Raw genomic sequence first — 27176 nt, 5'->3', positions numbered from 1 at the left:
AATTCCCAGGTGTACATCTTCTATGTTGGGCATGGGGAGGGAGCCACAGTGAGCAACAGGAGTGACAGGTGGTTATTTCCTGTCCATGTCAGTTTTGGTTGCCTTAGTTCAGAGTTTGGTGTGTTAGTCCCCATTTGTGAATCAATCCAATATTTATTATTTTTTGAAAAAATACATTATTTTTGAAAGTATTGGAACTGCATTTTTCTACATGTGTATTTGTGTAGGCATTTTAACCTAAAAATACACATTTTGTGAATTTTCAGAAATGAGCATTGGTATCACAACATTTGGAGATGTGCAAAAGCTAAGGAGAATGGCATTTTGCTCTGTGTGAATCAGGGTCTGCTTGGTTAAAAATGCAGACAATACAAAGCCTCCTCAAGTGTGGGAAGAGTGACACAGACACACACGTACACTTCCTGTGGCTTGTACACATTGCTCCCCCACCACCCCCACTTTGCCACAGAGAAGCTGTAGCGGGGATTCACAGAGTCACACAGAATTTTTTTATAGTTGCACCTGACAGGAGTAGATGATAACAGGTTTCTAGACTGTCGCATTTCCCAGGGACTGAGCTGTGAAGTTTATTGCTGGGTTGACATTGCGAATAATCTGACACTGTTGTTTTTTATTATTTTGTAATTTATGGCTATTGTGCGGTGTATGTATGTTACGTTGTTTATTATGCTGTGACACTGTAAACTGCCCTGGAGCTTTTTGACAAAGGATGGCATACAGATTTATTAAATAAGTAGTTCACCAGCAGAGAATGTTGACTGGCTCATGAATACTTACTCAAATGGGTTTGGCCGAAGGCCGTTCCTGCCATTCTTGCCAAGCTTCCCACCTTTTTCCAGGGTCTTCAGCTTTTCTTCTACGCTCCTAACTTTTCCTTCCATATCGCATACTCGAACAGGCGTCTTTCCTTGATCACCTTTCCCATAATCAAACACAAAAAAGGAACAGCCTCATTAGGGACTACATTCCAGGCTACAGGACTCCTTACTCACACTGTGAAAGCAGCAGAAAAGGCACGGATTCTGCATCCAGATAAACTCGGGTTTAGTTTTTTAAAAATAAGGTCCCAGCTTTCATATGTAAACATATGTCCAGAAACATAACCTGAGCCTCACAAACTCTCAGGAGTCCAGGGGTCCAGGAAGGTTTCCAGTGGTCAAGGGAGGCAGGGCCTCAATGTCCTGCACAGCTCTCTGTCCACAGAATAAATTATCCATACTTTAGCTGGATTTCTCTGGATAATTGGGAATGGTTATTTTCTTTGGGGAAAGGGCATGCTGATTTTCTTTTTGCAGTGCATATAGCCCTGGTTATAGTAGCTCATTAGACAGCTTTGATCATTGTGTGTCTTAAGACAAACCTCCACCGCCACTTCTCCTTGGTTAACAAACTCATCATTTTGTCGTATTTGGTTTGCCTTCTTCCCCTTCCACTTCCTGCCATAGGACTGCTCGATGCACGTCCCTGCACATGCACACCCACCTCTTTCCTCCTCTCTCCCCCCTCTAGGTGCATACAACAGCCCACCACCTGCCCTCAGCGTTCGTTCCACGCACAGGCCTGGTATACCCAGAGGAGAAGCCGCTGGACCATGAGATGATAGAGGGAGTGGGGGGGGGGGAGGAATTTGAATTAGGGGAAATGAGTACTTCCACCTATGATTCCCCATACAAGATCTTTCAGGTCTCCATGCCCTCCTGCTCTCCAGACATGGATGGGCTAGCTTATAGCCAAGGCTTTGGCAAATCGAGGAATTGGTGAACAGGTGGCGGAGAGCCAGTGTGGTGTAGTGGTTAAGAGCGGTAGTCTCGTAATCTGGGGAACCGGGTTCGCGTCTCCGCTCCTCCACATGCAGCTGCTGGGTGACCTTGGGCCAGTCACACTTCTTTGAAGTCTCTCAGCCCCACTCACCTCACAGAGTGTTTGTTGTGGGGGAGGAAGGGAAAGGAGAATGTTAGCCGCTTTGAGACTCCTGAAGGGGAGTGAAAGGCGGGATATAAAATCCAAACTCTTCTATGAAATATGGCTATATAACCAAGATTGCTTATTGGTGGGTTCCTCTAGATGGCTGGTTTATTCAGCATTCACCCCAATTTGATTATACAAAGCTTATGTGACAGTGAGACTATATCTGGTCTTCACTGAGCATTCTCCCTCCCATCAGATGTCAAAGAGATAAACAACTACCTGACCTTCAGAAGACATCTTAAGGCAGCCCTGTTCAGGGAAGTTTTAAATGAATGACATATTAGTGTATTTTTGGTCTTTGTGGAAGCTGCCCAGAGTGGCTGGGGAAACCCAGCCAGATGGGCGGGGTACAAATAAATTATTATTATTATTATTATTATTATTATTATTATTATTATTATTATTTGTTCATGATGCAGTTATACGACAATGAGCATTCATCCTGAATTCATCCCAATTTGCTTGTAAGGCTGTTTAGAAGTTTCCCAGTTAATCACCCCTTCATCCCTCACTTTTCAATGAATTACTTTCCAAACAACAACAAAATTGTTGTTGTTTTTTTAAGTGGCTTGTTACACTAGGGATAATCCACTTTAATTGTGCAAACCCAAAGTTCCAATACTTGGAATCCCTCCCAGAAAATATTGACAGTCTGGAGACACCAAGAAATTTTCAGCTGCACACCAGCTTGTGGCCCACTGTGCTCTGGGCTGCAAAGTTGGTTTTCTGGGGAGGAGGTGCTGCCATGCAAGAATGGGCCTGGGCCTGCTGGACCTTTGGGTTCCACAATTACATCTTCTAAAAAGAAGCAAGCTTACCTGTGAAGTAGAAATGATATGCAGGCATGTCCGGAAGGGATGTGTTGTGGACACCCCTATTAAAGGCATAGGAGACCCTATAAAGCACATTTGGGCCATATTGAGAAGAATTTTCAGTTGTAATGGGACAGTACAAGGTATATGCCTGGCTAGTCAGGCTGAAATTCGTTTGGGACTTCCCATAGGTGATCTTCAAAAGACTGGCATGCCGAAACCAGTGCAAACAGATGCGATAAGGCCCCAATTGTTGTGGCAGAGGACACTCCTTGGATCCTGTAAAACGTCCACACTGAATTTCTGGAGTGAAAGGTGCCCTTAGGATCAGTTTCTCTGCACTGTTTATAATGCTGATGCCATCGCTCTGGATTTCATAGCTGATATTGCTTTTCTTTGTTTGATTCCTGGTTGCACAAAACTGGAAGTCTCCTTCATCGCTGCTGATCCCACAAATACCTGCATCACAGACATCCGCCAAACAACACAAGACATTGTATCAGGACATGAGAAAAACTCCCAGAAGTATTTGCATTGACTGTATTATTAAAACAGAAGTCCTAGGTTATATAGGAATGTGGAAGGGATTAGGGCTGGACAATATATCCATCTATCATCCCAAACCAGTTTGAAGTCCATATTGTGATATCAGTTTCATAATTTTTGACCTGGCAGCTTATCATGAATCATGATGTGTATTTATGCTATGCAAAAATCACAATGTGGGAAAGACTGTGAAGCCAGTCAATGCTTCTACATCCTTAATCCAGACATCATGATATTTTGGTATATTGTGTTGTTTAGCCAGTGACATATAACGATGCTGAAAGCCAGATATCGACCAGCCCTACAAGGGATTCTTAGGGCTCATCCACAGTTAGCTTCTCCCCAGCACTTTCTAGGTATAGGTCCATGATTTAAAGCACCATGTCCAAGTGTTTTGTTGTTGCTCCACAAAAGCCATTCTTTGACGCTGAAATGGAACAAACGGCAATTTGGGTTTTCCGTGGAATGCCATTTGCTCAGATTCATCACTAAAGAGTGGGTTTTTATGCGGAAAACGCGAGGGGTGGCATGGGGGACACTTGGACATGACACTTTAAAACACAGACCTGTGCCTAGAAACACAGCACAAAAGGAAGTCTGGATGAGCCCTCAGTTACACAGTTACATCAACCAGCAGCATTCTGGAGAGGACTTTCTGCATTAGCAATTTAGGACACTTCTGGATGACCTGTTTACCAAGCCTTCATCCTGATTTCTTTGCACCAAGTTTGTGGGGAGGTTAGAAAATGTCAGATTTTTTCCAGCATTCCTTCTGATTTTTTATTAAAGCAGAGGTTGTATGATGTTGCATTAAGCACTTTCCAGTGCATTTCCTGATCACAAAAACCCCACACCTGATTTGGTGGAGGGAGCAAGTTTGTTGCACCAGAGTCCCATATCTATTTTTAACTAACACAACCTGAATTTGCTGGGATGCGATTGAACCCCCTCCTCCAAAATAGCAGCATTGGAAGAAGCCTCAGAATCCCAGGAAGAACCCTGACACAAATGCAGGGAATCATTTTACTGTGAGGACAGGGGGGGTGCGGCCTGATTGTTCCATGAATAGTGGTAACAAGACATATACATTACCTTGGGACTGGAAGAGGAGAGGCAACAAGAAGAACAGCATTCTGAGTGATTCTGAAGACCTTATTTCACAGTCAAGGTCTTACAACGACAGAGGGCTCCCCTCAAGCTTCTCCATGCGGCCCCATGAACACTCTTGTCTTCCTCAGCCCAGCTGGAAGTGCCAGCAATCGTGGAAGTTAAAAACTCATTGCCCCGAGTCTGCAAAGGGAAGGGAACATTGTAAAGAGTTCTGGGTTCTGGAATTACCTACACCCTTTTAAAATGATGCTCTTGGTAGCTTCATTGGCACAATATGCAGTTAAGTGCTTTCAATCCCCACTGACATTGGGTGCTTAACCTTTCCATGGAAGCAGGGGTGTGTGGCACTATAATCTAGATGCGTGTTTAATGCATGCAGAGGGTTAATTTTATGAATTGACCCTGAAATCCTAAACATGTCACCACAGAAATGGGATCCACTGAGTTCCACAGGGCTTTTCCTCAAGTACACTAACTTTCCTCTCACTGAACTTCAACACAACTTTGCTTCTGAGGAGGCATATAAAGAATTACGCTGTCAGTATAGTTTAGCCTTCCCCAACCCAGTTCCCTCCAGATGTTTTGGACTACAACTCCCATCAGCCTCAGCTAGCACAGCTGTGCTGGGTGGGGGTTACTGGGAGCTGTAGTTCAAAACATCTGGAAATCACCAGGTTGGAAATTCTGGCACAGTCCCATACAGTCGCAGGGGCTCCCCTCAGTTCATAGGGCTGGAGGCTCCTCAACTCTGCTCCATCAGGGCAGCCCTTCTCATGCTGAGAACCTCAGACTGAGGGATGCATCCAAGAGGTGAGTTTTTCCCTTCCAAAAACACACTTCAGCTTCTTTCATAACATGTCAACCATGCCCAGTCTTGGAATAACTTGGAACCAGGAGCCCACGTTTCAACTCCCCACCCACTGTCAAAGGGCATCCTTCCATTAGCCCCACCAGACACTAGCAGTAAGTTTATGGAAGCTGTAGGCAGCTTTTACAAATAAATAGAAATCTGTCTGGTTCCAGTCTGAGTCAGCCATACAGACTGTGCATGGAATGACAACATCAGTGCAATGGGAGCGAGATTTGTACACTGTTCCTTGGGGCTGCCTCCCCCTCCCATTCTGGCCCCACAATCTCCACCCTGACCCCGTTTGCAATGCAGACAGGTGTGATCAAAGACTTCCTGGGGTGCAAATATACAGCAGTGGTTAACATGCTGAGAGTTAAGGTGGACAGATCTGTCAAACCAGCTTTCGTGCAGTTGCTTATGTTTCCAACCTCAAATTCAGCTCTCTACATTTCTGCAGCAGTTTGTGCTTTTTAAAGCCCTAAACAGCCTTGGCCCGGTATACCTGAAGAAGTGTCACCACCCCCATCGTTCAGCCCAGACACTGAGGTCCAGCGCCGAGGGTCTTCTGCGAAAAGTGAGGTTACAGGAAACCAGGCAGAGGGCCTTCTCAGTAGTGGCACCCGCCCTGTGGAACGCCCTCCCAACAGATGTCAATGAAATAAACAACTACCTGACTTTTAGAAAACATCTGAAGGCAGCTCTGTTTAGGGAAGTTTTTAATGTTTGATGTATTTATCGTGTTTTTAATATTCTATTGGGAGCCGCCCAGAGTGGCTGGGGAAACCCAGCCAGATGGGTGGGGAATAAATATGTTGTTGTTGTTGTTATAAAAAATAAGTCTTCACAAAAGTTTGTCAGCATCTTACATCACATTTCTCCTAAAATTGATTTTTATATACAGTTTTGCCTAATATAACGCATCAATACATGCATTCTCGTACACACTTTTGGCTGGAGGCCTGCGCCACAAATATCAAAGAAGTGCAAATATGAAACATTGCAGTGTTTTGGTTTCTGAATTGTTTCAGGAAGTGCAAATTAGGTAGATTCACATTAAAATGCAAATCCAAACCAAATCCACCCCCATCTGAGATTAAGATTCAGCTCCTTGCTGGCAAGCTTCCAGTTTCCTGTGGGAATCAACCAAAGGGGATGTGCAGGTCTGGGAAATGTTATATAACCAACGGTTGAGCCATCCCAAGGTTTACAGATTATGTCACAGAAGATAACTAAAGCAAAAATGTGTACCCAGTTTGATGGGAAACGTGATGTTTCAATTTGACACTCGGGGAAAACACACATTCCCTGAAATAAACAAACTACTGCATTCAGTAGTACTAGACTTGGTCAATACTAGACTTCCAGCACAGGTTTGGAACAGTGTGGACGAATGTTTGCATGAGGTGTGTGATGTCCTCTGTTTTCTAACCTTCCATTTCACCCAGTCTTTGGCCCCCCTGGTGCTAGCATGGTAATTTAAATTGGTGCAAGAGTTTGGATCCACTCGATTCTTTCTATTTATTCACCACATATCTTGGATGTGTGACCATCTCACACTGTGTCCGTGCATCAAGAAGTACGTCATGTGCAAATATGCTCACTAAGGAGTTGATGAAACCATTCCATAAGGATTATTCTGCATGTAATTGTCAACAACCAGGAGAAAAGCTTTCATAATTTCTTGACAGATATTCAGAAGAAGGATGCTTTAGAGATGGAGGATGAAGCCACAAGAATCCCTCTCTGTATTATCTGTGTTTGCTGGACTGCAACAGCTTTGGTTTCTTGAGATCCCTGGTAGGGAATCATAGAATTATGGAGTTGAAAACGTCCCCCAAGGGCCATTAAGTCCAACCCCCTGCATATCATAAAGCAATCTGGCTGGATTGCTCTCTCATTCATTAAGGCCAAGATAACTTCGTCAGAATAATAAACTCCTTGCAATACTGACTTGATGAGAAACAGGGGCATTGTTCAATACAGCTACCTTCAAAATGGTGTTTGTGGGCAAAACTAAAAGCAGATCATACATAACATTGTTTCACAAGGTGATAGAGCCTGTATAGAAATTGGCTAGATGTTAGTAATGAATGCAGCCTATTGCTTGCTTTCCCTACCCCAGTATCAGAATGAAACTTCACATTTTTCATAAATTTCAGAAGACATTCTCACTTTGATTGGCACATAGAAATAGAGTATTTGTGGGTGTGGGAAATTTTCTTGCTGCTGCAATGTTGGCAACAGGAATTTCCCAAGCTTCTACTGCCATCAATGAATGCAAATCATTTGATATGAAAGCATGTCAGTGAAACTTTAGACATTAGCGACTCAGAATGCACCATCACTTTTTTGCTAAGCAAAACTTGGTCTTTTAACTGTTCACTCATGCAACATATCAGAAGCTCATTGTATATCTTCTAATCATCCTGGAGCACTGTTCCCACCCAGATGTAGTTCATTTGTGGGACCAGTGGAGGTGCAATGCTGGCACCTTGCCAAGCGCATCAGCAAACTGGGAGTCAGTCATGGAGATGTGCGCTCGCTCCCTCCCTCCCTGTTCTGTCCCCGAAGTGAACCCAGCTCCCTTTGCAAGATTAATCTCATGTCACACGTGCACCAATGGAAACCATGGTTAATGCAAACCCATATCACTTGCCAGCTTCTTGGTTGGGCTCTTCACTTTCTCTGATCAAGACTAAAATAGAAGTTTCCTCAACTTGCCAGTTATTAGGTGTGCATGTGGCTTTCTAAAAAGTCAACAGCACTTTCTTCTCTACTTAAGACATTAAGAACCCAACAACCCCAAATACACCTCCGTTTTGGAACGTTTCGGCTCCCAAACACTGATAACCCAGAAGTAAATGCTCTGATTTTTGAACATTTTTTGGGAACCGAACGTACGATGCAGCTTCTGCTTGAGTGCAGGAAGCTCCTGCAACCAATTGGAAGCCGAACCTCGGTTGTCGAACATTTTGGAAGCCGAACAGGCTTCCGGAACGGATTATGTTTGACAACCAAAGTTTGACTGTAGCGGGATTTCACAGTCTCATCCCTGCCTCCCTCGGCACTGCATCCTGACTATCCTGATGTCTGCTTAAGCATCAGTTTGTAAGCACAGGCCCCTCAATTCCTCACAGAGCCATAAATAGCAAACTTGTGTGGATCACCAGCTTGGACCCAACTGTCTGCTTCCCTTTGCCCCTCTTTAGAGGTTCTTGGGTTCATCTTTGATTTCTATCCACTTATGCAACTGCGTTCACTGATAACCTCAGAGTCTGTTGACCTCTCTTTCTTGGCCTCTTCCTCACTCAAAACTTCAGACTGTAGCACCTGTGTGGCAGAGACCCTGCCCTTTCAATTATGTTTCACTCTAGAAACACTGTGCCATAAATAAGAAATAAAGATACTGAGCATATGTTGACAAAATTATGTATGGAAAGATTAGCCAACAGGAACGACTTATTTTAACAAGTGGGGATCCATTCAAGTTCATAGGATTCCACAAGCAAGAAGTCAGGTGCCCTCACTTCTTGCTGCTGTTGGGAAACCCCTCGCTTAACTGTCAGAACTCACATGCCCTCTCTTCATGCTGTTGTTTGGAAATCCTTCTTCTCACTTGCAAGTGCTGCCCTGTCAAAAAGGTGCCCACAAACGGGTTGCAGGCGATAACGCTTCAGTCACGAGGCTGGTTTCCCCATTTCCCCCACTACTTTCCCACGGCTTTCTAGAGCACTGCTAAATCACATGGGCTCACTTGCCATTTGAATTTGGGGCACATGCTAAATGCCCCATGATGGATCACAAAACCCAAAGGCTGGAAGGAAGAAGGGTGCTGAGGAAGAACAGGAGTCCCCTCTCAGGGCTTTCCAGCAATGTAATGATCTCAAGAGTCAGATTTCAACAAGTGAAAACCACATCAAAAAGAAGCTGGGGTTTCCCCAGCAGCACTAAAGTGGGGGCAAACAAATTAGACTTTTGCAGGCGACAAATGGGGTGGAAAAGGCTGTGCAGCTTTCACCCCGACTAAAAACTATTTTGGTTTAGGCAAGCACACCTAGAGATATGTAAAGTTGGCATATATTTTCATGTATTATTTTATAATGAATATTTTTAAACTTTTGATTTTATTTGCTGCTGGCCTTTAAAGCCCTAAACGGCCTCGGTCCAGTATACCTAAAGGAGCATCTCCACCCCCATCGTTCAGCCCAGACACTGAGGTTCTCCTCCAAGGGTCTTCTGCTGGTTCCCTCACTGTGAGAAGTGAAGTTACAGAGAACCAGGTGGAGAGCCTTCTTGGTAGTGGCGCCCTCCTTGTGGAATGCCCTCTCATCAGATGTCAAGGAAAGAAACAACTATCTGACTTTTAGAAGACATCTGAAGGCAGCCCTGTTGAGGGAAGTTTTTAAGGCTTGATGTTTTTATTATGTTTTTAGATATGCTGTAAGTCACCCAAAGTGGCGGGTATAAATAATAAAATTATATTATATCATCATCATCACTGATATTTCTTGGGGGGAGATTAACTTGCCATTAACTTTAATTGATAATTTTAATGTATATTTCATTTTATGTAAACTGCTTAGAGGTTTTTCACCATTCAGTTGTACACAAATTCTGTTTAATTAGTTAACTAATTAACTGAGCGTAACAAAATAATATAAATAAAAATCAAGAAGAATTAACCAAAACTGCTACAATTTAATCCAGGGGACCCTGTAGGCACATCTGTGGCATTAAGCACTGAGTGATGATTTAAAACAACCAGGCATAATTGCTACATACATTACTACATGTGCCCCCCCATAATTGCTCAAAATGCACATACAAGAAGGCCACTTAAGTGATCCCTCACAGTTGCAGGATGTGCGCCAATACTGCAAGCACATGAGGAGGGCTGGATGCCTGCCCCACTGCTGCTCTCCTTGCAAGCGATTCTCTTCTCCTATCTCAGGAGAAGAGATCTTGTTATCAGCAGGCGATTGGGCAACTCCAGAGGAGAATGTTTACCAACTTCTTGTTCTAAGGTAAGTCCTGGAATTGCAAACTCTGGACACAGAATTTTGGCATGTACCCCTTGACAGCTATCTCAGTCCTTTTTCCTGTAAGTGACCTGAAATAGAAACCAAGGGAGCACGGCTGAAGAAACAGGCCAAAAAACAATGTTCTTCTGGACCAGGGATGGGAAACCTATGGTCCTCCTGATGCTCCTGGACCACAACCTCCATCATCGCTAACCACTGGCCATGCTGGCTGGGGCAGGTGGGAGTTGGGAGCCCCAGAATGCTTGGAGAACCAGAGGTTTCCCACCCCTGGTGTAGACAACATTGAGTCAGATGGAACAAAAGACTGACTAAGCATAAATCAGATTTCTTACATTCAAGTGGGGCAACTATTCCTAGCTAGGACTAAAGAGAAGGTCTTCTCTCAGAGCTTCCTGAAGAGAGGAAGGTTTGAACTCTCTCTCTCTCTCTCTCTCTCTCTCTATATATATATATATACATTTTTATTAAAGTTTCACAAATTTTTAAACAAACACAAAAACACAAACACAACACAAATAACAAGTATAATTTCGGATCCTTATTTTTTTAACATCTTTCCCTGACTTCCCCACACCTCCCCTTCTTGTATTCCAGTTCCAATAATTAGCTCAGCAAGTTCTTGTCCCCAACTTTTACCTTATTATTATTCATCTTAATTAACCAAATTTAACTTATAGACCTCAATTTAAACAACAATACTCATTCTTTACACCCTTTTCTAAGGTCGACCCAAATTCCCTTCCCAATTTTTATATTAATTACATTAATTAATTATATTAATTACAAAACAAAATAACAGAGAGACAACATATAATTATACACCCTTTGGATTCCAAAACTCTCACCCCCCCTTTCCCGGTTTCGATCCCCAAAAAATGTCCCTCAGTCTGTCACCTATCAGCCTGGAGATCTCACGTCCGAGGCCCTCAAATCTCTCTCAGTCCCTCTCTGCCGTTTTTTTTGGTAGTCCTTTATATTAGACATCAAGTCTCGGAGAAGCTCTGTCCCAATAGGGTCTATGTTTCTTCCAACCAGACCTCCATATTCAAAAGTGGAGCCCAAATCTTGTTTCTTGTTCCTTTTAAGTCCAAATGTCCCAAATGTCCCAAAAGCTCCAACTTTCGCCTTGATCAGATTTGTAATCCATAGGTCTTCAGATCTCCCCATAGGGAGATTCCTCCATTCTTCATTCTCTGATTCAAACCAAATTCTCATCATCCAGGTCTTGTTTTTCTTAGTGCCCATCTTAGCAGGCCTCTGGCTCTCTTTTGAACTCTAGCATAGGAGTCAACCACCAGGGGCCATGGAGCCATTGGCCCCCACAATAAAATATCTGAGGGGGCTGGGCCCCCACAAAGTTGATGGGCATTCCCTTTCAAATGGTGTGTGCCCTGTATCATGCGATCGATTACGCAGGGCGGGGGTTACCCGGGCCCCCGCAATATTTCATTCAAGTTGGCATCCTTGAACTCTAGTGAATCTCCATGGGAAGGAAGAGGTTCATGCAAGAAATGGCGTCAGCAGCTTGAGTGCTTCTGCCAATGTAGCGGTGACTCTCTACAGGAGTCAGCATGCAGGACTGCATTACTCAGCTTTCAGAAGAAGAAAGCCACAGCTCTGTGGAACAAAGCACCCCTCTCTTGCAGACAGGCCAATGCTCTGTACAACTCTGGAGGAAGCAGCTTCTTCTGCTCCTATTTACACCCCAGCAAGGTAAAATCGGGGGCTGAGAGCAAGCCACATGACCACAACACCGGCAGTAGTGATGCCGGCCCTGCACCAAGTTCAGCAGAGATGAGGATCCTGAGGCCCTCCAGAAGGCCGACCAACTCCTGTCATCCCTGATCACTGGTCATGCAGGCTGCTAGGAGTCCAGCAACACCAGGAAGGCCACCGGTTGCCCATCCCACGATATGTTTCAGAAGTTGGGATAGTCCTCTCCAGAAGAACAACTGAGGGTCTACTTCAATGGAAGGTGGAATGTATGAGCAATGAGAGAAAATGGTTGAGAATCTGGGGAGACACCCGAAAGCTCAAGCCCCAGAAGAGCTGGAAAATAATCTCTTGGGCTGTGCATCCTACAGGAGTTCAGGTGGTGTGCGGAGTACCCAGTTTTACTTCTCCTTCAACGTGGTGAAAAAGAGGAGCAGGTTGGGGTGGATGACGCTCATTAGTGCAGGTAAGCGAAGTTCTGGCTAAGGACTTGGACAAGCTTCTCATCTCCCCCACCCTCTGCCTCTGCCTGTCTCCAACCAGCCTTGCATTAGCTCTGCTTGCACCTACCTAGCTGAGCTCATGGTGCAAAGACTCAGTGTTAATCCCTTCTGCATCCCTGGCCTTCTAAATAAGGACCAAGCCAGCAACTCCTGTTGAAACTGGAGCAAACAGCTCCTCCTCACCCAGCAGAAAAGCATAAATTCGGAGACAGAAATGTCAAATGAAGAGAGAAAAGAGGTGGGTGGGGAGAAGAGGCAAGAGTTCGGCAGATAAGAGGACTTTTCTGCACAAACTAGTCCTTGCAGTTTAGTCAGGATAAAATAGGACTTGAGTCGATCTCTGCAATCAGGGCACTGCCTGCCAGCCAAACTCAATTAGACTCTTTTCAAGTGTAATAATTCCATGCAGGGTCTATCATTCCTGTAACAACTTTTTTCTTTCTTTTATACTTGCCCTGCTGAAGTATGCTTGCCTTCCCAAACCCGATGCCCTCCAGAAGTTGTGGACTGCAACTCCCACCAGCCACAGCCAGCACTGATTGGATCCATAGTCCAACAGTACCTGAATGGCATCAAGTTGGGGAAGGCTGTGGGAGGCAATGTGTATCCATGATGGGTGCAAAAACCAAGCCAGGGCTCCAAGACAGCTGGTCCTGAGATGCAGAAGAAAACAAGGGGAGGAACCAAGCAAGCCATTCAAAGCACCAGCCTGAGCTGAGTGGGTGGTCTTCCTCGCGGCTCCCCTTCATGGATCCAAGTGTCCTGGGCCAACCATGCTCAGGAGGGAGCCTGTGGGCAAGGCGCAATGGGGGAGAACCACAAGAAACAGCCCAAAGGGGCAGGTTGTGTGTGTGGAAGAGAACTCTGGCCTGAGATGGGCAGGGAGAGGAAGGCTCCATCCTTGTGAGTCACCAAGGCAGGGAAGGGGTTAACCTCCTGCATCAATGGGACAAAGCCACAGAAAGAGAGTCAAAACATGCTCACTGCTCCTGGTAGGACAGCAGGCAGGAGGAAGCATAATATGGCCACATCTTACACGGGGGTTCGGTTCCAAGTGTTCTGCATGTACGCTTCAGGTTACAGACTCCGCTAACCCAGAAATAGTACCTCGGGTTAAGAACTTTGCTTCAGGATGAGAACAGAAATCGTGCTCCAGTGGCGCAGCAGCAGCAGCAGGAATCCCATTAGCTAAAGTGGTGCTTCAGGTTAAGAACAGTTTCAGTTTAAGAGCAGACCTCCAGAACGAATCAAGTACATAACCAGAGGTACCACTGTATATGAAAATCGTGTGTACCCAAGCTCTTGGAATAGGCTCCTTCTGGCAGCCAGCAGATTTGCTCCAGTGCCACTCTCCTCTGGGGCCATACCACACAAGCTAGACCATTGGCAGCTGTCATAGGAGGACATCATATCTTGTGCCAGCCAGTTCGCTGTGGTTTCTAGAAGCTTTCCTGTTCTTAGAAACCAAACAGCATCCAGACCAATATGCGTCAAAACTCACCCTGGCAGCAGAAGCGCAGGCACACACTTGTGGCGGGAGCAGTCTTATCTCAGAAGGTCAGGCATGGCTTCCTCCTTGGCCATTTCTTTATTTTCTGCAGCCACACATCCTGGAACGGACGCAGAACAAACAGCCTTATCTCCACCCTAAGCAGGCTGTTCCAAGCAGGCCTTGGGGTATATTTAGAAGGCACACCAGCCAGCCCCTTACTTCAACGGGCTGTGCTAAAGAGAACAATAGGACATTATAAAAAGAAGTCTCTGCTTAGTCAGAGAGAGAACTGAGTGCTCCCCAGGGGGATTAGATAAGCAAGGGGAATGCCGCTGCAAATGGCACCCTGCCTCCCCCACCTTCCGGTCCCTATGAGCTGTCCTCCCATGATGTAATACTCTGGAAACAGCAGGTAAAGCCCCAGGAAGCCCCAGGGGCCGGCCAGGATGCCCAAGAGGGTGGGAGGAGGAATCTGACCATGTTTGCATTTAAACTAGGAACCACCTAATTTGAACGGAAATGCAAATATCCTTGGAAATTCAAATGTCTACTAATATTGCAATGCAAGTGTTAGGGGAGATGTGCATGAAAACACACATTATCAGTGAAAATAGCATACAAAAATGCATTCTATTAGGGAAAGACTGCTACAAATATGTGTTTATTAGGATAAATTAGCACTAAAAGGGTGTGAATTTTCATGATTTAAAAAAACAAGCAAACTGCTGCAGAAATGTGGAGAACTGGGCTTAATATTAGGAAACAGAGAGAACCAAAATGGACAAGTTTGCCCATCCCTGGTCCCCCACTCATTCCTCCCCATAATTCTCTTCTAGGGTTTGGGGCTTTAAGTGCTGCAATTTCCAGCGAAAATTGAACTGTCCCAGTGGAGAGGTGGTCAGAGGAACTGTCTGCTTGCATGGGGCATCAAACTATCAAATTGCTCTCTGTTGTGTGATCCCAGGCAGAGTTACACGGAGGAGCTGGACAGGCACCAGGAAGGGGCAAATCTGTAGGATCAATGACATCCATTACAAGAGGATAAACCCAGCAATCCTCTGTTACAAAACCAGAGGGGATCAGCTTCCGCAGGCATGCCAGTACCCAGAACCCTCAGGAATTGGGGGCAAATGCAGCTTCTCCTCATCTCTTAGTGCTGAAGCATGACAAGCCTGTCCCTGTCAGATTCCCCTTGCTCTCCTTCACCTAACAGAGAGCAATTGGATAATTCAGTATTTTGCTTTCTGGTATTTGTTTGAGATTGCTGGCCTTGTGGAATTTTTTTGGTACTATTTTGTGCCTTTATATTATATACTGCCTTGAGGTTGAACAGCAGAAGATAAATCCAACAAATGAAATAAAGTGAAGTGCCCATCGCTGAAGGAGGAGCCCATGAATGCAGACTTGCCCGCCAGATATTCTGGACTGCAACTCCCACCACCCCGTTTCCAACTGCATTTTCTCCCTTACCCACCTTAAAACTCTCTTTATAAAAGAAAACGTATGTCAAGGAACCTCCCGCACACCCATACCCAGCTTGAAGACAACTTAACTCCCCTCCCTAGCCAAATAACTTTCTGGACTGACAGAATCCTGCTGAAAGAAGAACGAGGGCAGGGCAGGTTCCCTCCTAACGAAAAATTCAGAGGTTCAATTTAAATGGGAGATTCTTTGTTGAAAGATAAAAAGTGAGACTGCCCACCATACTTTTGGATCTCCATCGTTCTTCTTCTTCAGCTGCAGGGCAGTCACAAAAGCACACAGAATTAAGGGAATTTGGCATGAATGCTCTGCCTGTTCTTCCTAACTTCTCCAGCAGTTCTTCTGCTGTAAATGAAAGCCACGGGTCTCAGGACCCCACAGCACGCCTTGCAATCCATACCATATTCAGTGTGAAATTCTGCTTCTGAAGAAAAGGCAGAGGAGGGGGAGTCCCTACCTTCTGCCATTCACTTGATTTTCTGCCTGTTTCAGCCTTCCTCCTTCAGGATAAACCGATTTGCACGCAGTGTTATAATAGAAGACTGAACTTTTGAAGACACCTGTGCGCAATTTGCACCAAGGAGTGGCCACAACTGGTTTGCTCACAAAGCAAGCAAGACTTGGGGCACCCTCCCTGCCAAATGTTGCTCATCTTGCTGGGTGACCACGGTCAGAGGCGCTTGCCACATGACAGCTGTTCTGAGGGGCAGCTGGGAAGCTGGCAACTGCATCCTGCATGGCCATTCCCTGTGGAAAAACCCACCTGGGGAGTGCTCCAGGCACCCTTTTAGGAGAGAGGGCGAGAGATAAAGCCAAGGATTGGGAATCATTTCTCAGCCAGAGAGCCACACTCCCTTCTGGGCAACATTCTGAGGGCCACATGCCAGAGGCGGGTAGACCAATTATTTTTAATTCTACCCTTGTGTAGTAGTTAGTTTCTACACACACCTACACACACAGAGAGAGAGCTCTTCCTCTCTTCCTTCCAGGCCAAGCAAGAAGCATAGTCAGAATTCAGGGACATATTCCAGCCAAGCAAAGACTAGGTGGGAGGCAGTGAAGTAGGGCTGGTGAGGTGTGTAGAATTCTGGGTGGAATTCTGACAGAGAGGCCTGGAAGGTGGCATTTGGACCTGAGGATCCCATACCCCTCAACTGGCCCATTTTAAACGAAACATCCTAGAAATTACAGAAGACACCCTGGCTTCCAGTTGGCTCCTGGGATGTCCCGTTTTGGCTCCCACAAGAGCATGGCCCTGAAAGACATGTGTTTTAGGGTGCCATGCTCTCGTGGAAGTCACATGACTTGCCCAAGAATGCAGCCCCAAAAGACGTGCATCCAGGTTTACCTCCCGGGCATGTGGGAGGGCATGGGATCCCCCATCCCTGAGATTCGCAGAAAATTGAAACGGAACAGTAGGCCAGTGGTGGTGTAGTGGTTAGAGTGTTGGACTAGATGAAAGTAACAATTGGGAGTTGCTATAAAATTATGGACATTGGGATGCAGAAAGGGGGGGTATGGGGGAGTCTTAGAAAAGAGGTTTATGAAAAAATGTTATGAAATTATACGTGTTTGTATTTCTTTTTAAGTGTTTGTTTGTTCTTTAAAATTCTGTAAAACCAATAAAAATTTTATAAAAAAAAAAATAGAGTGTTGGACTAGGACCTGGGAGACCTGGGTTTGAATCCCTACACGGTTTAGCAGGACTGTGTGGAGGAGAGGCTTCTTGCGACCCTCCCACCCTATGGCTGTTTGCAGCCTTGCTGCATCCCGACCTCCCCGCCCCCTCCTCTCCCTTCAAAGCACTCGCTGAAAACCTGGATCACAACCAAATATGTAACATTTTGCAGCCACAGACTATTCTGTGCAAGAGCTGTGGGGCCTGCCTGTGCTAGTGTGTGCATGCAAGTGATGGGGGGGGGGAGAATAAATTGGGGGGTTGGGGGGAGGCAGGGAGAGAGATGTGAGGACACTACCTGAATGCAGACAAAATCCAAAGGGACACCTTTATGGCTGCAAAAGCACTCAAGGAGGGTGAAAAGCAAAGTCTAGCCTACAGGGAATCCCAAGGGCCAGACAGAGATTCCTGGAGGGCCCTGTGCTAAACAGATATGGGACTGTGCCTTCCTCTCATGTCGAAGTTGCAGCTGTGTTTGTTTTTAGATCAAGTGGTATTTCGATGTTTGGGTTCTAGATGGAGAGCTATTTTAGAAAACAACCACACAGCCTCCCCTATTCCCCAGCTGCCTCGACTAGCAGTCACTGCTCCCAGTCCCACTCCAAACCACGCTGCACGGGTGGCTGCCCAGCAGCTGCGAGGTGAGGAAGGCTGCATGTGCAACTCTTGGGCTCCTGTCAACTTGCCCTCTCTGACAGCCTTCGGAAGGGAAGCAGCAAGGAAGTGCCTCAGGCAGGATGCCCTCTTGGGAGACCAGATACAAAGGAAAAGTGGCGGTGGCGGCAGTGGGGGGGGGGGGAGCAGGAAAGGGAATCCCAGCAGGAACTGCTTCCCTCACCTCGGACTGAACGCCCAGAGGAAAATCCCCTCTTCAGAGTAACTGCAAATGAAGAGGAGGCCTGTCACTGTGTTTCGCTCCTTAGCTCCTCTCTCTGCAAGCACACACACACCCCTTTTCTCACAAAGCTGAGAAAGGAAGAATGAAACTGCAGACAGGGCAGACAGGAGGGCTCCACTGCAGCTGGGAGAAAGGAACTTATTGGCGCAATCTCCAACTGAGCACTGCCCTTTTCTTCCTGCCAGGCACCAAGACAGAAGCGGGGTTACTTGCACAGCATGTAATCATAGAATTGTAGAGTTGGAAGGGACCCAAAGGGTCATCCAGTCCAACCCCCTGCAATGCAGGAATTCTAGGGTGCCAGCTCACTTCATGGAGGATAAGGCAACCAGTAGCTACTGGCCGCCATGGCAATGTTCTCCTTCCACTGTCGGAGGAAGCTTGCTTCTGAATGCCAGTAGCTGGGATTCACAAGCTGTTGCCCTCAGGTCCTGCTTACAGGCTTCCCCTTTGGAGTGTCAGGTTGTCCACACTGTAAGAACAGGATGCTGGACATCATGGGGTCCCTTTGCCCTTATCCAGCAGGGCCTTTCTGCTGCATCTGATTACGGTTATTTATTTATTTATTTGCCGCAGACAACTGACATAATATTCCAGTGGCGTAGCGTGGGGGGTGCAGGGGGGGCCGGCTGCACCGGGCGCAACATCTGGGGGTTAGGGTTAGAGGGCGCAAATCCACGGGTTAGGGGGCGCAAATCCACGGGTTAGGGGGCGCAAATTACTTGCCTTTCCCCGGGTGCTGACAACCCACGCTATGCCACTGTAATATTCAGCCCACAATGAAGGCTCACAGCAAAGGGCAACACAATTCATTAGATACTAATAAGCGCTAATTCTTGTTGAAATTATTTCTACCAGTAACAGCAGACTTCTCCAAGCAGATACCTCCCCCAGCATGGGAGTTGTAGTCCAAAACATCTGGAAGGTAACAGCTGGGGGAGGGCTGGTCCATGCTGAAAGAAGCTACTTAGATCAGTAATACCACACAGTGGATACCACACATCTCAGACTTGGTACTGGCTCCCATCCCAGGCTGATCAAGCCGTGACCTAGTTTTTGCCAAACTTTTAAATAGCAGAGAGTACACTTCTGCTATTTAATCTATTTAATTGTAGTTGCAGACAGGCTCCACTCAGACACCCAAAAAGTTCTAACTTTTAAAATATAATGGCTGTCTGCTTTCGAAGGAGCCAAGGACCTGTGTTTATTTGCAACTCAAAAGAAGTATCTCCTTCAACTGGAGTAAGATCGGCAGTTCTCAGAGGTACAGGAGACAGCCTCCTAGGACTAATTCTGTCGCCTCTTTGTGGCCGTTACTGAATGCTCCAAGTCATACTTGGCACCTGGTGAGTGCTGAACGGGAGGAGGCAAAGCCAGAACAACAAACCATACAGGGGTGTAGTTGGCAGCCTCTTCTGGGCATGGGGAATTTGGTTGGATATGATCTATTAATTAAATTTGGTTCTCACAATGCACTAGCAAATCTTGTCCAACACGCTGCTGGGAAATTATTATGCTAATTCTTTAATATTTTGGCAACCTTTTGCCTTGCAAATGAATCGTTATCCCAGGGTTGAGGTGAATGGACTCCTTGTTTGGGGTGACAAATTGCTCTGCTAGGAAACGAAGTGACACTTTCTGTTAGCGTCACAGAAAAACATCACAGAAATGCCGTGTCACCAAGCCCAACACGTCACTCTCGTGAAAGCATCTAGGAGTCGGAAACAAAGTGCATTGAACCATCTTGCATTAGAAGGAAGCCACATCTCAGCTGCATGAAGAATGATCTTGCTAGCACGCTGTCTGAAAATAGCAAAATGACAAAAAAAGGAAAGCAGGCTCTCGCCAAAAGCAGAGGCAATAACTACAAACAGAGGGTTAAAACTGCAGGGGGGAGGCACAAGAACCAACAAGAACCAACCAACAGGAGACCAACTTCAGTGTACAATTTCTGGGAGCGAATGGGACTATTCTTCTTCCAAAGGAACACAAACCACATTTCTCGTCATATCTAAAGGCAATGAAAGGGGAGGCTGATGGACCCTGCTCCATTTCCCACTCCATGTCAGCCACTTCAGGGCACACGTGTGGGAGCTTCTCCTGAGCCAAGTGCAGTGCTGGACTTGTCAAACCAGAACTTCAGGAGACATTCCTGAGGAGCGGAACATAACATTGTGTGGGAGGATGAGGCTGACATCATGCCTTGTGTCACACAGACAATGTGGTTGGCACCCACTATGGTCAACGTCTGCTGCTTGGAAAAGGCAAAGGTCAGCCACTCAACCCACTGGTCACAGTGACGAAGGGAAACCCTGAAGTACAAGTCAGCAAGGAAACAGACTTGGGTTAAGGAAGATGGGGCAAGAAGTCCCTCTCCTCTTCTTGTCCACTCCTGTCCACCTCTTCCTCCACCCGCTGTGTTTGAAGATGCACATCAATGAAATATCTCTCAAGGGGCCAGACTGAGTTCATGGGCTGCCAGTTGCCAGCTGTATTTCCCAGTTGTTTTGGACTACAACTCCTAGAAGCCCCAGCCAGCATGACCCAGTGCATCTAGGGCACAAAAGTTAGGGAAGGTACTGAAACTCCTCATGACAGGAACAGGAAAGGCCCAACATCAAACAGTCAGGTCTCCTGCTGGAGGATCTCATCCCTCTGCAACAAGAGGGAGCACTGGCCCATGTTTCATAAATTATAGCTTTCAGTGATGCAGTCAAGCTATGTTCCAGTTCTCAGTGAGATGGCCAACTCTAGGAATGCTCCTCCTCCCTCCCTCCCGCCTCCCTGCACATTCAGGAATAAGATGGCAGAGAGAAGGTGCCAATTTTCTACATGAAGTGAATGCTTTTTGTACCGAGGTGCATGTCATCATATACCTGCCCCACCTGCAGCCTGAAGTGGTACAATCCAGGCCCAGCTTGACCAACTCAGAAAGGCTAAAAGCTTCTCTCCTTCCTATAAAGCTTGGCAGTTGACTATCTTCTCTTACCATATAATAAAAAATGTAAGAGTGTCATCATGCTGCAGTTTGCTTGGCTACAGATAGGTGGCACTGTGAAATGCAGCATGATGACAACCTTCAAAGAGTTGCTGGGCCATTGTTGGAGGGCAGTGGCAGTCAGCCAAGGTGAGCCACAGAGGAAGAGTTGCAATATGCCGGGGCAGTTCCTCAGAAACCCACCCAGCTCACTGACACCATCATTTTAGCCCTCTCCTATGATCAGGATGGCTGCTGAGGAGCTGTCCCTACCTGCCACCACTCTTCCTCCGCAGCTCACCTGGGCCGCTTCCATCTTCCTCACAGGAGAAGATTTAAAAGGGAGAGGCTCTGCACAGCTCACCTGAGCTGTCCCACTTTCCTCCTTCTCACAGGAAAAGGTCTAAAAGGTGTGGGGAGGGGGCTTCTCTGCAGCTCACCTGGACTTCCTGCCACCACATCCCTTCGCAGAAGGTCTAAGAGGAAGAAGGCTTCTATCTATCCTTCATGCCTTTCAAGCCATTCCCTCCTGCACTCTGTTAATGCTCAGAGGCACCTGATTTGGTGGCTTTCTCACTTCTGCCTCAGGCAGCTGCCTTGAAATCCGTGGTGGTAGTGGCGGCAGCAGCAGCATGAGGTGAGATGAGGAAGGTCAATGGGTTACTGTGGAAAAGAGAGGGAAGGGGGAGCAAAGGCTAGGGGGGCTGGCAAGTGGGGGTAGAGGAGTTGATGAGGGAAGGGAGCAGGGGCACAGCCCCTAGTTGGTACACAGAACTGCGCATTTTAACAGTGCCATAACTGAGGTCCACATGACACATGCAATATACATCACGGAGGATGCCAAACGAACTCAGGTATCAAGTGGCAGGTACCCATTTGGGGAAACATAGTTTGCCCAATGTAATGTATGAAAGAGGGCATAACTAGAGGTGTTGGGAGCATGACCCAGGTTGGTTATGGCAAATACCTATAAAAGTAGAAGGGAAAGAGGGACTTTAAACACAGCACCAGTGGATGCAAGGGGGAGGGGAGAGTTGAGCTGAAATAACTTTTCTCCGCCTAAACATTATTTTCAATTATGGAGCTCAACCAGGTGGAAACCAGATTTTTTGGAGGGAGGGGGTGATGCAGGCAAGGAGTTCAGCTGCCCCTGCGTTCAACCAAGCTGTGCTTTGCAAGCCCCCACCCACCCCACCCCCTTCAAAAAGAATCAGCATTGACCAAATTCTGACTCAGGGGTCTGCTCTCATCACATCTAATCCAGTCCTTAGAATGCACCACACTTAGTGTGTGTGTGCTTGTCTCTCTCACACATGGTGGTGAAAGCTGACAGCCACAAAACAGTCTTTGTAAATGTTTGAAAACTCATAGATACTCAGGTGACCTAAATATTGTCAGCTTAAAATCACTGTTATGATCGAGCAGCAAGGAACCACCTCTCTGTCTGTAGAACTTCTAGAGTTCATCTAGGACTCACAAGACACAAATGTCAACATTCACCACACTCTGGTCACTGAGCATAACCTGTATCTAAGGCTGTGTGCAAACACTTAAAGCACATTTACTTCCCCCCAAAGAATCCTGGGAAATGTAGTTTGCTATGGGTGCTAGGAAGTGTAGCTCTGTGAGAGGTGAACTACAGTTCCCGGGATTGTTTGTGGGAAGTAATGGGTTTTAAATGTATGGTGTGTACGCAGACCTAAGTGTGTGGATGCAGTAGTCAAAGACTCTAACCAATTCACTACACTGCACCAGCTAACCAGAACAGCATGGTCTCAGACTCTGGACTTGAGATGTGGCCCTCTTGCCAAGACAGCTGGTTGGAATTGGAGGTTTTTAAGCAGACGTTGGGTGGCCATCTGTCAGAGAGTCCTTACCTATGATTCTAGAACTGCAGAGGGTTGGACTAGATGAAGTTTGGGATCCCTCCTACTCTGCAATTCTGATTTTGCAAATTACTGTACTAATTACTGCACGCACAACATACATTTAAAGCACATGATTTCCCCCAAAGAATCGGGAGCTGCAGTTTGCGAAGGGCACTGGGAACTGCAACTGTGTGAAGGGTAAACTACAGTTCCCAAGATACCGTATTTTTCGCTCTATAAGAAGCAGCAGACCATAGGAAAACAAGAAAAAAAAAATATTCTGAATCCCAGAAGCCAGAACAGCAAGAGGGATTGATCCCTCTCACTGTTCTGGCTTCTGGGATAGCCGCGCGAAGCCTCTTCAGGGCAGCAGGATGAAGGCTCCCTGCTGCCCTGAAGAGGCTTCGCACGGCGAAGCTAGAACAACAAGTGGGATCGTTGTGCAGCGATCCCCAGTGGCATAGCGTGGGGGGTGCAGGGGGGGCCGGCCGCACCGGCCGCAACATCTGGGGGTTAGGGTTAGGGGGCGCAAATCCACGGGTTAGGGGCGCAAATTACTTCCCTTGCCCCGGGTGCTGACAACTCACGCTACGCCACTGGCGATCCCTCTTGCTGTTCTGGCTTCTGGGATAGCTGCACAGCCTGCATTCGCTCCATAAGACGCACACACATTTCCTCTTACTTTTTAGGAGGGAAAAAGTGTGTCTTATAGAGCGAAAAATACGGTACATATTTTGAATGTAAGAAGCAAACACAGCCCAGCACAGCAAATGTTACATGTTGGATAGACCAGCAGATGGGGGGGGGGGGTCCTTTGGGAGGCATATACTGTAGCAATTCCTTCCAGTAGCGCCTTAGAGACCAACTAAGTTTGCTATCAGTATGAGCTTTCGTGTGCATGGTATCTGAAGAAGTGTGCATGCACACGAAAGCTCATACCAATAACAAACTTAATTGGTCTCTAAGGTGCTACTGGAAGGATTTTTTTTATTTTGTTTTGACTACGGCAGACCAACACGGCTACCTACCTGTAACTGTAGCAATTGGTTACCCAGGGTCTCTGATCTGGATTCAGGGTCTTCCTATCTCTCCCCCCCCCGCCGCACCCCCCCATTTAGTCTCCCTTTATTACGCATATCATCAGTCACTTTCCCCAGTGCTAAAGTAAAACAGTCAAATATCTCTCTTTAGCTCACTTCCCGGCACCGTATGAACAATTGCCGGCGCTTTGGCAGAGAACGCCCGGACCTCAGCTGCACAATGCAGGTTATGAGACCAGTGGGGATTGAATGCCATGCTAGTGATTAAGAATTGAAAATTGGAGTGGGGGCGGGACTCACACACATGAATTTTGCATTAATCAACTGAGGAGAGCAATTGTGTACATTGAGGGGGGTCCGTGGGGGGGGGTCCTTTCGTCTCCCTGCTTCATAATGCCATGACTGGCTTCTCACACACCCAAACAAAGAGCAGTTCTGAGCTGAAATTGAAGCAACTACCTCCATAGGACTGAATAATCCTATTTAGGTTCCCACCCCCATTTATTTTACTTATCTATTTAGAATTTCACCCTGCTCCACCTTGAGGGCTGTCTTAAGTTATTACTATTTGTTTGAATCCCGATTAATTTGCTGCTGCTGCTGTTGTTAAAAAGACCCAAAGCAGTTTACAAAGGATTAGAACGGTACAAAACAGGAGATGCCGCAACTGTATAAAACAAAGAAAAGAAAGTCCCTAACATACCCACTAAAATATAAAAATAGACTACAGATTTCACAATGAAATTGGCCATGAGGCTACTTACAGTCTTTAGGCTGAGGCATGAATGAGTTCCTGTTCTGACCACCACATCACAAGGTGATTGGTCCTTCCCTAGTGTAGCTATGGAAACCAGTTTGCATTCGTTGTCTGGCTGGTGAATACTGATAAGGACATGGTCCACCCCAAGTATTTAAACATTTTGAAACGACATTTCTTTTTGAAGGGCGAGAAATGCACCATAATCCTATGCAGACTCCCAACATTGGGAAGAACTGTCTGGTGGTAAGAGCTGTTTGACAGCGAAACAGACTCCCTCAAAAGGTGAACTCTCCTTCACTGGACATTTTCCAAGGTTGGTTGGCCATCTGTCAGGGCTTCTTGAGCTGTGATTCCTGTATTGCAGTGGGTTGTACTAGATGTCCTTTGGGGGGTCCCCTTCCAACTCTATGTAATTCTATGAACTAAAGCATGCCTAGGACTTCAACATTTAAAACACTCACACCTCTTCAACTTCCAAACGAGGCTTTCAAAGCCCTACTTTGGCTGGATCCTGCCCACGACATTCCAAGATGCCTGCCACCCTTAATCGGAGGTAAACCAGAAATTAAAATCAACCCAAATCCCAGAGACTTTACGGTCGCAGTGGCGAGGCTGCCATCCACTTGGGGAACAAACCCGACGGAACCCAAGACAACAGGAACAGGATCAGGCTGCTCAAAGCATAACGCAGCCTCCTAGAGAACAATTCCCCAGGTTTCGCGTGGCGAAAGGTGCTCTGGGATCAAAACAGACTTGGGCACGGCTTAATCATTACACGGCTGCGCGCAATTAAACTGAACGGCTTTTCTTATGCAAGCACAGGCAAGGGCAAGGTGGGTGTGACCTGGAGAGAAATTCAACATGCCACCCACCCACCTTTCTCCGTTTCCACCGGGATTTGAAGGCTTCTCTTCGGCTGCAAAGCACAGCGGTGGCGTGGGGTGGGGACGAATCAAGCACGCCACCCCTCCCCCCTGCTCGGTTTGCTCCGCGATTGCCATTTCCATTTAAAGAGGGGGGGGTTGAGAATTAATTTAAAGGGGGGTGAGAATAATTAACTGCAATGCACGCAATTAGGGGCTCGGCGCACTTACCCCACTGAAACAGACGCACCGGGCAACCCGATCCTAAGCCTGACAGAAGGCGAGCGCGGAACCCCAGCGAGTAAGCGCGCACACAGCCCGTCCCCGACGTCCAGCGCGCGCCCCCTTGAACCGGCTCACCTGCTGCCCGCCTGCGACGCGCCTCGCAAAGGGTGCACGGAGGAGGCGGAGGAGACGCTGGGCGCGGCGCTCTTCGGCGTGGGTAAGCCGCCCGCCTGCCCGCCCCTTCGGAGAGAGAAAGAGGCGTCTCCAGCAGCCGCGGCCCACCTGCTCTGGCGCGTCTCCTTGCGCTAGGGCTGCTGCTGCTCCTGCTCCGCGCGTCCCGGGGCTGGACTTTCCTCTTACGCGCTTCTTCTCGTCCGCAGGGAGTGGAACAAGGTCCCTCGCTGACGGGGAAAGGATGACTCGTCGGCGGCCGCGGAGGTGGCAGCGGCGGCGGCGTCTGGGTGGATGTTTCCCCCTCCGGGGGCACTCGATCCCCGTGCGTGTTCGCTCGTCACTGATCGGGCTTTTTCAGACTTGCGAAAGTAGAGCGCCAATGCCGAGCATGTGCAGAGTGCAGTGGGGCCAGCAGGGTTTGGGAGCTTCACGAAAGGAGATTGAGAGAGGAGGCCCTCAAGTGCCGGAGGAAGGGAAGAGCCCCCAATCCCTTTCCCCGTAAGATTACAGGATCTAAAATGACCCCCGGGTGCTGGCTCTGTCAGCCCTCCGACTCCTTAAATGTAAGAATCAATGTGAATTGCTCTGGAACCAGTGCAGGGTGCGCTGCGTTCTCCGCCCTCCCACGCATCTAGTGGGAATAAATTCATGGTCGATGCTCAGCCAGTGGCGTAGCGTGGGGGTGCAGGGGGGCCGGCCGCACCGGGCGCAACATCTGGGGGTTAGGGTTAGGGGGCGCAAATCCACGGGTTAGGGGGCGCAAATTACTTGCCTTGCCCCGGGTGCTGACAACCCACGCTACGCCACTGTGCTCAGCCAACGCAAGGCATGTTCAGTGCAGACTGGCAACGGCCCCGTGCTTTAAATGAGAATAGATCCATGCTCCCAAAGCATGTGCAGAGTGCATTTCCCTGCCCGTCGCACAATAGGGATGAGGTTCAGTCAAGGGGTTTCTTTCTGCAAGATCTGCCCAAGAGAACATCCTTGGCTGGCTGGTACGTTTAATGCATTCCTTGCTCAATCAGTGAACAAAGCACTTTGCAAAATTTCATAAACAACCTCACCCCAAACAGGCAGGTCCCTGCCCCAAAGAGTTTACAATTTTAATTTCTACAGTGAAGAAAGACAAGACAGAGGGAGAAGGGTTTAAGCAA

The 27176-nt window shown here is 47.2% G+C and overlaps 1 protein-coding gene across 8 annotated transcripts in view; it reads right to left on the bottom strand.

The window, feature by feature from the left end:
• ADGRG1 (adhesion G protein-coupled receptor G1) overlaps positions 1 to 26092 on the bottom strand; it is a 42381-nt gene extending 16289 nt beyond the window's left edge. Inside the window, exons 1-5 of one of the 8 annotated variants that reach the window (XM_081203667.1) lie at positions 25984 to 26068; positions 14067 to 14175; positions 4440 to 4637; positions 2808 to 3260; positions 799 to 937 (exon numbers count right to left, since the gene is read on the bottom strand). In XM_081203667.1, the coding sequence (XP_081059793.1) occupies positions 799 to 937; positions 2808 to 3260; positions 4440 to 4479 (632 nt within the window). In that variant the 5' untranslated portion in view covers positions 4480 to 4637; positions 14067 to 14175; positions 25984 to 26068. Of the gene's footprint in view, positions 1 to 798; positions 938 to 2807; positions 3261 to 4439; positions 4638 to 14066; positions 14291 to 15996; positions 16016 to 24764; positions 24955 to 25854 lie in introns of those variants that run through there. The other 7 variants (XM_081203666.1, XM_081203665.1, XM_081203668.1 and 4 more) reach the window with 7 other exon arrangements.
• Positions 26093 to 27176: the final 1084 nt, after the last annotated feature.

This window comes from Podarcis bocagei, assembly GCF_964188305.1.
Source record: "Podarcis bocagei genome assembly, chromosome: 7".
NCBI lineage: Eukaryota > Metazoa > Chordata > Lepidosauria > Squamata > Lacertidae > Podarcis > Podarcis bocagei.
The sequence above is the reverse complement of the archived record's forward strand: the minus strand, read 5'-3'. Positions and strand labels throughout refer to the sequence as shown.